Genomic DNA, 12,366 nt, shown 5'->3' on the forward strand with positions numbered 1-12,366 from the left:
ATCATGATAAAATTACCAAATTATTGGCCATTTACTATATTTTAACTGTACGAAACCGTTTTTTATAGTTAATTGTACTTAATTCGTTACCAAAGCTCTTCAGTAAAAATTTTCGATCTTTTTTTGTGTTCCCATAACGTCAGCAGCACGTTTAATTTCTCTATATCCTGGTAGTTTTGACCATACATTTTTTCTCAGAGTAAAATGTCCAAAATCCCAAAATGAATTTTTGCTGCTTTATCAACAATAGCTCTTTCAGTAATTTTTTCTCCTTCCTCACTAACTGTAAAATGTAAATTGTAACTTTCTTCATCTCCAAAAAAAGGTCAAAAACATCAGTTGGTTAATTTTCAAATTTTTCACTAAAAATAATGTAATTATTATCTGTATCACATTCATTTTCTCATAAGGCCTTTAACATTTATTGGCAGTAATTGCCACTTCCCAACAAATTTTAGAGAAATATTAAAAAAAAAATAAACACCACTTCTTGTGCCTACAAAAATATAATTTCTTGCATTAACAATTAAGATGCATAAAAACTTTAATAAAAATAATCTATAATACGTTAATATTAGATATTAGCATATTTTAAATATATAACCAAATAAAATATTGTTTATAACAAGCTTAGAAGCTAATTTAAAAAGAAAAAATCAATGAATGATATTTAATTAATATATCACAATATAAATCTTACATGGTGCTATATTACGGCCACTCTTAATATAATTTTTTTTTAAAAAAATCAATGTAAAATATGAAATAAATACGAAAATAGAAATTTTATATATCACAAAATATTTTACATGCAAGACAAAACAAACCCGCATGTGGATTCTGATCAATCAATAATGATGTCATTAAGAACAAATCCAAGTTTAAAATCATTTAACAATCTGTATAATTGAGTTTAGAGTTTAACGAGTGTTTCTAACAAAAAACAAATGCATTCCTGTACAAAATTAAGTTAATTAAATTTGCTAATGAAGTTTAAGAAAATGTAATTCATTTATATATTTTAAGAACTGAATCAGCTGATTAATAGTTTTTATTTTTAGACTCGTAATTACATACCCGGTGGATCGTTAAAAAAATAGAGATATGCTGTTTTGGCACTAAGTAAAGTGCCTTTTAATGAAAACTTTGTCAATTGTAGTAACTGGTTTAGGAAAACCTCTTTCACAAACCTGATTTGAACAATTCTAAAGCGGAGCTTCGAATACCAAAATAACACACAGTTACGTAGAGCGTTCCCTGCCTCCCACTCAAAAAACTAAATAAATTATATTTTCATGCGGGGAGTATTGTAGCGACATCTTATAATGCGAGAAAAGATGGCAACTTAGTTTGGAAAAAGAGCGTAGTTTTATGCTGATGAGAAATGAGGGGTACTGCTTAATCTCTTGACGCATACTCATTTCAAATACCATAAATATTTCAACAAAAATTTTCGTTTAATTTTATCTACTTATCCACATTGTTACAGAAACACATGGATTTTATTGATATACAATGGAAGACCTTCTTTCCTGAAAGTAAACAAAAAAATTCCCTTTTCTAAACTAAGAAATATGCTGGAATATTTTAACTCCAAAATCACCGTTGAGAACCTTTTCTTGCCCTTCATAAATATTTTATAGATAGAAAACATTTGTCGATAGTAGAGCAAAACCAATCTCCTTGTTCAAATTCCTAAAAACAATCATTTGCATGCAACTCGTCTGTAGGGAAATGTGCCTGAAAATATTTTCACATTCTTTATTTTTCTCCTGAATACGGAAACAGAAGATTGAGGAAAACAAACGCTCATAAACAAAAACAATATTGTGAAAAAAAATTTAATCAAGGAATATTTCGAAGAAATATTGTTTCTACCACTTCCAGAAAATATTTTAATCGGCCTGAAGGAAAGACAGACGTATATAATTCTGACTTTTTTTTCCCCTTTTGCTCACCACAAAAAGCTGTGATGAAATGTCTCGGAATATAATGTTAATCAACCTTAAAATGTGTATGAGTCAACACTTCTTATATAATCAGCATGAAATAGAGTGCCCATATACATTTTAAAACCGTCATTGAACAGCCGACCCAATTTTGGGTTTACGACTATCAATGTTCAACTCTGTAGCGTTGTTATTTCTAACCCAACATAGAAGACAAGGAACTCCAGGATCGAGTATTAGGATAAATTTGCCTTCGTGGAGGACTTAAAGATGACATTTGGGACGTTGCTGCCATGTGCACGTGTCGTATAAGTGGGGCCACAGGAACACTGGTCCAAGGAAAAAAGGTAAAGAGTCATGGATTCTTCACAGCTAGTCATTTATTTGTCACCATTCAACAAAAACATCTTCATTGGAAAAAGGAGCACTGGATTACCTCGTGTTTTTCCTATCCGAGAACACGTGTCTCCTTCTCTGCATGCTCGGCTGGTTATATCTCAAAAATAAATATATATAAAATTTGTTATATCCTAATTACTAGATTCGCATAAAATGAGCGACCTTAGTAATTTGCAGACAATCATAAAATTCAGAAAAACGACACGCAGAGAAGGAAAGAGAATCTTACAAAATTTCTCGATCACCAACACAGAGCGTAAACACACTTCAAATGCTTGAATGATAGCGTCCATCCGGGGAACCGGCTTGGCGCAACTCCCGGTTGTAGTTAAGATAAACTAGGTGCAAGGCACCGTTAAAATTAATGCTTTTAAATTTAGAGATCAGCCAGACTGTATCAAATTTGGGTGGATTGTGATAGCATCATCACAACTTTAACTCATGATCTGTCTACCGCTGAGGATATTTTATGTCAGCATTGTGGTCGGTGCGAGTCGGGAGCGAAAATCGTATCGACCTGCCATTCAGATGTTTAAAACCCGGGAAACATCATTGGAATTCGAACGCTTTATCCCCTAAACCAACAGGGTTCTATATTGTTTATTGATGCCTCGTCCCGCCCTATTCAGGGCACACGAAAGTAGAACAAACATTCTACAGACAAAACATACATAAAACACAAAAAATTACTTTAGCAGCAAGTATAAATGACATATAAAGAAAAAATTAAAGTATGAAAATATTTACAACATTAAATACAAAGGCATAGTGAAATGCCTCAAACAAATGCATATTTTAGAATTTTGAAAGTATAAATGCACAAGTCAGCATTGCGACATCGAGATATGCATAAGAATTTTGATACACTTGTTAAGTACAAGAAAGTAAATGTAGATTAGTAACTGGAAAACATAAGTAGATTATTTTGACAGCTGTCGAAAGTGTAAGGCTCTCCAGGAGGCTGGATAGCAGAATTTTGAAAGGACATATTAAATAAATAAAAAAAAAATAAAAAATAAGAGTCAGCTACAACAGGGTTCTATATATCTTATCTAATCATAGGCAACTTAAATCAAAACACTAAAATGGAAAAGATATCACTAAAATGTTGCTTATTCACACAATTCGTGCACTCCGCTTTATATCTAGAACAAATGTTTGTCTTTACAAAATGTATTATGTTTTCAGTTGCTTATTAAGGATAATTGTATTTTGATATTTAAATCTTAGTAAATTGTGTTCAAATTTTTTTTTCAATATTTAATTTTTACCGACTACAATTCCGATTAATATTAGTCAAATTAGTTCTATTTTTCTATCATGGCTATGACTATATTTGATTTGCATGCTAGCTTCATTTTAGCGAGTGTCTTCACCCTTACGGTTCTCTATTTAAATCGTATAGTCGAAAATATTTTACTGACCCTTAAATGCATTCTATCTTATCGTTATTATAATTTTATAGTATTACTCTGCTTCAAAAACGGGGAGACGCATCTTCGTTACATTTTAAACGGAAAGATAACATTATTAATGCTTCACTACACCAAACACCCAGAAAGTATCTCCGGTGTTGTAGCACTTCAGTAGTTGCTCCTGAATTTTTTACAGTGTTCAAATAAAGTTACCCATCTATGGCCACTATGTCAAATGACAATTGCTCTTTTTGAAAACAAAAATATATTGAGATGATTCAGAGATATTTAGTTTGACTATATGCATGTAAAAAAAAAACTACCTTTTTAATTATTACAATTTGTTTCCGAAAAAGAAACTTTGCTTACAAACGGTAGGTAAACATAAGAACATGATGATTCTTGACCGAAGATAAAAAAAAATCTCCCACGATGTTCAACGTCAGATGTTTAGAAAATGCCTAAAGTACTTCCTGTAAAAAAGAAGTCTAGCAGTGATAAGGGGGACCTAGGGGGACCAAAAAATCCTCTTACAAAGACAAGACCGTCATAGTCCGAGCTAGTTCTTAAAGTCTCTAATTAACTTTAGAAGAACTCTATCCTTCTGAAAGCATATGTCTTGGATGCAGTGGTCATGGTACGCATCTGAATTGGAAATCGGAAATCGTTGTCAAGAATACTGAAATAGCGTTCAGGATTCAAACGTTGAAGAGTGAAGGAACTGAAAAGCTCTCTTTATCATGTGAAACTCTATGTAGACTAAAAACAAGTATCGTGTAGAATGGAGATGAATAAAACAGTCCTTCCGATTCCACAAGTTGATTTTAGAATCTTCCAAAAAGTATAGCAATTTCTAGCACTCAAATACAGCACAAATGTTAGTGTAACACGCGAAACACAGGCTTCACAATCTCAGATGGGTCAATGAACACATCAGATGCTAGCAGATCAGAACAATATTGAAATCACAAATAGACTAATGCTCTACAACTCTTCTCTACGAAGCACACGCCTATTTATATAGGCTTGGCGACGAAGCCTCGGAATTTTCGACATAATTCTTGACGATTCTCGCATTCTCCGCTATGATTACGAGGCTTTTCTTTATAAATCTTCTAATTAAACTGCTTGAATTGGGTCCGTCAGAGATATTTAGCCTAATAACAAAATAATATTTTCAAAAAAAATTATACACGTTTTTACAAATTCGTAACTATCTCTCTCTGTATATATATATATATATATATATATATATATATATATATATATATATATATATATATATATATATATATATATATATATACATATATATATATATATATATATATATATATATATATATATATATATATATATATATATATATATATATATATATATATATATATATATATATATATATATATATATATATATATATATATATGTTAAACGATTTTAGTTATGGCTCGAAAGTTGCGTGAGCAAGTAATACAGCACGCAAGGGAAGTAATGGAGCATTTGGATTAGTATTAATTTCTATCTTCTCTCACAACACAGAAGGAAATTAATTTTAATACTTCTGCGTACTATTGTGAAATATCCCAAACTCATACTTATAGCTGACTGAGTGTTTTAACTGCTCCCGGATATATTTTAAATTATTACTAAAATTCGATACATAAAGAGCTTTGATAGTATAGTGGAAATCTCTTGAATATAGTTAAATTTGAAGGAAAAAATTTTCCGTGCGTGCAAATCCGTCGACAACTCGTCTGTGAAGAAATTTAGCATATATATCGCCTAAAATTAATTAAAGTGTTAAGATTAGAAAAACTTTTGAGGAACTAAAATATGTGGATGCAGTTGTGCTCGGTTTTCTGCCTAGTTTCCATAAAAGCTTATTTGTTGAACAGGATAGTTTTGGAAGGGTACCAAGATGGTTCCAGAGGTGGCTAGTTCAATTTATAATCCATCAGACACATCATCAAGGTAATTAACATAGATTTCTTTTTCAAATGTCATCATATGTGGCACTAAAAATATCAATTGTGAACTTACATCTATATATATGAACATGTAAGAGACAAATATTAAGTTCACTCCTAAGAATACAAGTTAATTATACTTACACTTTGTCTTGATTTTTAACTTTGCGATTTGATATACTTGAAATTCTACTTTTTTAAAAAATGCGAACCTGCTCGTCGCTGGGCGATGCTAGTACTTCAAATATTTTAAATGCACAAAAATTATTTATTAACTGTGTATTGTCGGTTGCGACTGAGTGTAAAAATATGTAATCGGTCATACAGAGTAGATTTAATTTAAGTATAACGTCTAAATAGATCAGAATTCATTAGGATTAACTACATTTGGTTCTCGGTTTGGCTGTATTGCCCGGTATACCCTACACAGATGTTTCTTAAGGTCCAGTGCAATTTTCCGGTATACATTTGCCCGGTATACCCTACACTGATGTTTTTGCAAGGTGCAGTGCCACTGCCCTGTATGCATTTAACCGGTACTCCGAACACTGAAGCTTCTATTAATCTGTCCTCAGCAGATATAAAAATATAAAATAAATGTAATAATATCAACGGATATATAAATATTAAGTCGGATAGAACAAATATTTCGGACATTCACCAAAGTGACTATGTGATTGTGGACATTCACCGGAGAAAGTCGACTCGACTTTTCTTGACGAAAGTCGACTTTTCTTGATTTCGGTCATTCGCGGTAACAGTAACATAACCAATTTCAAAAGGAGAATTCTAGAAAAATTATCTATCTCTAATTTCGCCTCAACCTTTCGGAGTAGTAGAATATGTTTTTAACGAATATCTCCCCTACATACTACCATAGGCTTAAGACTTTGAAAACAAAAATTACCTAGCCGTTGTATATTTCAAGATGATGATTTTAAAAGATTTTTTTTTAAAAAAAAGAACACGTGTAATCCTACATATACAGTACACAAATAAAGCACTAAAAAGATTCTCTGAACGTCACATACAAAATTGGCCAAAACTGAAATCGTTATAATATACGCCGAAGAGTCATTATGACCACACTCCATCTATAACAATGGGCTCGCCCAGGTTTTCATAACAATGTTTTCACGGGGCATATTAGGATCTATAATCCTCATAGAATAATCCCGGATGTCTGTAATCTACTTGAACATAGTCAGGGGTTTGTCCAGGCCGAATTTACTACCGTTTAGCGGTACCTTCACAAATTCAATTTTAGGTAAAACGGTAGTTTCACAAATTCAACTTTAGGAAAAACGGTAGTTTCACAAAATACTTTTTCTTGACATTTTATTTTTGTATCCCTTAAGAAACGATAAATCTATATTTTAACCATGTTTTTGTATTGATTTTTTAATATAATTTTTAATTTTTCACACATTATGTCTAAATTTTCACAAAATAGGTACCTTTCACAAGAACCTTGACAGACCCCTGATAGTTGCAGACCAGGTTCACCCATTCATGGCAACAGTTTTTCCTGTGGTGGATGATGTTTACCAACAGGATAATGCGCCATGTCATAAGGGTCGAATCGTCATGAATTAGTTTGAAGAGCATTCCAATGACTTTCAAGTCATGCCTTGGCTCCCAAATACATTAGAGCATTTGTGGTTCTACTTGGAAGACCAAATTCGTGCTCTCACACTACCCCTTCGCAATATGAGGGAATTGCAGGACCAGTTGGTGAGCGCTTGGTACCAGATACCTCAGACTACCAATCAGCACCTTGTGGAATCAATGCCACGGCGGGTGCTTGTATTTTTGAGGGCTAAAGGTGGTCCTATACATGTTATTAGCCTTGTGGTCATAATGTAATGGCTCTTCGATGTACTTATATACCTTGAAATGAATAACACTTAGACTCTAAATGGTCCTTAATTTTATTATAGCCCTTAACTAATTTTCCTATTAAAAAATTTCGATACAAATGACTTTTTATTTATATTTATAAACAAAAAAGATGCTTAAGAATATTCCCTCGAAAAATTGCAGCTCTTATTTTTTCGAATTTTATAGATTTCTCGCTTTCTGATGAAAAAAAAAAAGCGTTGAGTAGACGTCAATACAAACTTGAAGTAAACAACATTTTTAGCTCAGACTATCCTCCCATACCTTAAGAGTAATATTTATTTTGTTTATTTCGATATTTCTAACGGGAAAGTGGGGGGGGGGCAGCAAAAACCTATAACGGTAGAAGGAAATTGATGAAACCGGCTCGGATATTTCGATATACAGATTTTGTTGCAACGATTTTTTTTGTTGATTCCTTCCAGATTTACCGGCAGCGACGTTTCACATTTTTTCTATCAGTGACATTCCAAAAATAGCAATTTGGTTTTTTATTCAGTGAGTCAAAATAACGTGCGTAATATCTTTTGTTTGAAAAATATTTTCCATGTAGTTACAAATAATGTGAATTTTTAAGTGCGTAAACTATTTATTAGATAATTATAAATGCTGCACTGGAAGAAGTTTATAAGTAAACTCTTTTTACGTTTATAATGAAATTGAAGAAGTTATTAAAAATAGTAAATTATGCAAAATATTCTAATTTGAAAATGGCTGATTTAAAAAAAAAATGTGAGATGTCAAAAATATATATGTCCTTGGTTCTGCGGATTTTCACTCTCTATTTAGTAACATTCTAAATTACACAAAAAAAAAATCAAATAAGTAATTTTTTTTTATATAAAAATAAACGTTGTCTCAAAAGGAAATTTAAATTTAATAGTAATTTTTATTTAAAGTAATGAATTTATAGGGCTTCTCTAAAAGAAAAACAAATACATGAATATCTCTTGCACAGTTAATTTTAAAAATATATAATTTAAAAAAAAGACGTGAGAGTCAGCAAAGATGTCCATTGTGCTGCGCATTATTTTAGCAGACCTTGTTGCAAAATCTAACTTAATTTAACTTAACTTAATTTAACTTAATTTAACTTAACTTAATTTAATATACTAAAAACAAATTAGATTTAAAAATTCCGAATATTGAAAATTCAGTGATTTTGAGATATAAAATTTAAAATTAAAAATTTTTATTGTTTTTTGAAACATTTTAAATCGTAACATTAATAAATGTAACTTCAAATGACGATATTTAAACGGATGCATGTAAATTATCAAATCAAACATTTCAAAATTATTATTTTGCATCTTAAAACATGCAATTTGAAATTTTATTCAAGTGCAATCTTTTGGAAGAATCTTTTTCAGTTCTTGAAGAAACTTTTTAACATTATTCTTTATCGAAATCTTCATGATAAAATATAGTATTTTATGCATTTGCCAATCATTCTGTTGTTCTCTGTATTCTGTGAAATAAAATAAAAATTATACACTAATTATTTTTCAAAGGCTTCAAGCTTTATCTTGTGTAACAAATCAGAAATTTGATACTCTTTTTAACCTTGAGAAAAAGGATCTACCTCAATATACTAAAATAACAATTACTTGCGTTTTTCAAAGCAAATTTATAAAAAAATAATAAAAAAGTATTTTTTTCGTGGCTTTTATTTTAATTACTTCCAAACAATTTCTGCACTATTCCTTTTTAGTGAGGGAAATAATAAGGGATCACGATAATTTATAGATTTTATTATTTTCATACATTTTAATTTTGGTTTCAAATAGTGAAAAAAAAAAGTATAGAATAGCAGCTAAAAATCTGTGTAAGTCTTATAACAAGCTGTTCGAAGAAACTTTCAATAATCATTTCTTTAATGCACGCCAAAACTATAAATCCTGAAAAAAAAAAAAACTGCGTATGTAAAACTAAAAGAAAATAAATATGAAAATGAGAACATACATATTTACTCTGAGAAAAAAAATATGGTCAATGATAAAATTTGCCATGCTTCTGGAACTTTGAGAAGATCCTAAAGCTTGGTAATTTAGACCGATGCGCTTTGGTAATAATTTGTAAAATTAGTAATGAAATATGTTCTTATATTATGAGCTAAAATTTGTTAATTTTATCATGATACCTTAGAGCATGGCATAAAATGTACTTATTCGGTTGAATTTACTATTCAGTTTTCTTTTATTTTTTTTACTATATATATGTTAAGAATAACTATAATTTTGAAAGTTTTTTCCTTGTAAACTGTTAACTCATTATCGGAAAAACAACCAAATGATAAAATACCATGTGTTTTAGCTATTTTTTTATTTTGCAGGAAATGTTATTAGAGTGTGTAGGACTCGTAGTGTAATAAAAATTTTTTTAAAAAATGTATCCTCGTAGTACGAAAATAAAATGTTTTTTTCATTTTATGCTCACCACCACACTTATTTTTCCAAATAAACTTATCCAATAACATAAATCACAGTTTTTGTAGGGTAGTTTCACCACAATTTTCTTTTCTCAGACAAGACATATTACTTTCTTATTAATTTTTCTTTATAAATAAGTATTAATAAAAGGAAAAATGTCTGAATTCAATTTTGCAATTGTTCTTGTTTTTAATTACAAAACAACACATACCACTTAAAATGCCAAAAAAATATTAAGCAAATTATCTATTCGTTAAACTACTATGTTATTCCATCCTGTTCTTGATAAATGTAGTTCTTACTATAGTTTTCCTAGTAATATTGGCATAAGAATACAAATCGATTCTATTTTCAGAAATTCAGTTTTCATATAAATGTTTTTACAGAAAATTTGAAAACCGTTTCATGCTGTATTATTGTTTTCTTTTTATAAATTGACGTTATTAATTTCTCATAATTTTTTGCTTCCAACAGAAGAGTATTCACTTGCTCAGCTATTTACTAGCCAAGGCAAGAATTTAACTCTTTCTTGGCGATGTTTACAAACATTAACGGTTACACTTCGATTTTCTTTTTCAAGCAGTGAGGATGTGCACTGTTTGAAATCCAGCTTCAGTCGATTGCACACTAATTCACATATTCTAAACTCATCGTTTTCTTTAAGAAAAAAGTGCCAAAGATGAGTACATTGTGTACATAACAATAAAGTGCCATTTTATTGTGTCTGGATCAACAGAAATTACAACTTTAAATAAGATTTCAAATCTATTGCGACCCTCTTAACTTTTTAATTATTTTATATTTCAATATCTAATTCGCATATGCTTAACTTCATCAGAACACAAAAAAAGAAAAAAAAATGGAACCATACTGATTTTTGCTTCTGTTGTATTGCAAAACGAAAATTAAAGTAATTTTTTTTAAAAAAAATTAATAATTCTCAAAAATGTCTTTTCCACTTTATCAAGAGCAAATCTTTCTTTCTCTTAAAGGCTTTCAGATATGTATGGAATATTTCATGGAAGTATATAATATTTCTTTCAGTAGGATAACTACTCTATTTAAACATCAACCATGGTTTGACAAAATGTGTGTTCAATATTTTCTTGATTGGTCTTTCAGAGGCTTGATTTAAATCCCGAAGGAAAGAAACCATTCCGACGAGATGAAATGCGTATTTAATCGATCATACTTACTGATACCATTCTCTTCAGATGTGATTGACGCATGGAGCACAACTCTTAGGGACACCAATCGAAAATCGGCGGTAAATTTCTCCAGACATTCTTCTTCTAGCATCTTTGCAAAATATTGACCAAATTCGTATTAATATGAGCTAATGGAAACTTTTGATCTGATCCTGTTGATAATATCAACTTTACCCAGTTGTTTAACTTTACACAGGGCTCTAGAATAGAATTCAGAACTGTCCCTGTATAGGCTACGAGACGAGTCGTAAATACGCGTTATTTTCTTTCATGCGAGTTATTTAGTAATTTATGCATCGCAGTTTTGATATAAGATTAAAATGAATTACAAAAACCATGAACGCACGATTGCATGAGGATATATGGAAACACGTTTAGTAAAATAAAATTTTCAAGGGTTTATCTGTTATTGCAAAAAAGAATGATAACGATTTACTAGAATGTGCAGCTTAAAGTTAAGAGAACATAGTCTTTTTTCCAAATATATTTATTTGATACACATAAAAAAGAAAAGAACATATTATTATATGTTTATATATATATATATCACATCCTAACTTAAAGATAAACTTTGGCAGGGGATAATGTGAGCAAATTTTTATAAACATTCATATAACTGTTTCTCGCAATGGTAATGTACAAAGTGATGTCAATGATATATCTTCTTCATTAAGAGGTGACAGGCTTTGTCATCGAATTGGCTTGTGACCACTACCTGCTTTATAGCGCCATCTGTCAGAACTGTTTGAGTCTACGTTTCCACAGTTTTCTTGAGTGTCAGCTATCTGCTGATTGTTCTCTGAACCTATTTTGAAATTGAAAAAAATATTATGTTTTATCTTTATTTTAAGCAATATATATATATATATATATATATATATATATATATATATATATATATATATATATATATATATATAAGGGAAATATCTAGGACATGCAAAAAATGGAAACGTGGCGTAAAGAACCAATAGTTTTCTTCTCTTTATTTTTTTCCCGACACGTTCAAAAAGTTATGTCGAAAAGCAGTGCAAGAGGGATGTCTAGTACTTAAACTGTACTAAGCATCCTTCTTTCGCTAGTTAAAATTTACTTCA

The 12,366-nt window shown here is 30.3% G+C and overlaps 1 protein-coding gene across 2 annotated transcripts in view; it reads right to left on the reverse strand.

Moving 5' to 3' along the window:
• Positions 1 to 11,740: 11,740 nt before the first annotated feature.
• Positions 11,741 to 12,366, reverse strand: part of LOC107440526 (cell adhesion molecule Dscam1) — a 193,137-nt gene continuing 192,511 nt past the window's right edge. For both annotated transcript variants that reach the window (XM_087159008.1, XM_087159007.1), the window contains exon 26: positions 11,741 to 12,074. In XM_087159008.1, the coding sequence (XP_087015134.1) occupies positions 11,959 to 12,074 (116 nt within the window). In that variant the 3' untranslated portion in view covers positions 11,741 to 11,958. The remainder of the gene's footprint in view (positions 12,075 to 12,366) is intronic.

The sequence above is a fragment of the Parasteatoda tepidariorum genome, chromosome 3, assembly GCF_982258835.1.
Source record: "Parasteatoda tepidariorum strain Cologne lab strain chromosome 3, Ptep-v5.0, whole genome shotgun sequence".
Classification (NCBI taxonomy): Eukaryota; Metazoa; Arthropoda; class Arachnida; order Araneae; family Theridiidae; genus Parasteatoda; species Parasteatoda tepidariorum.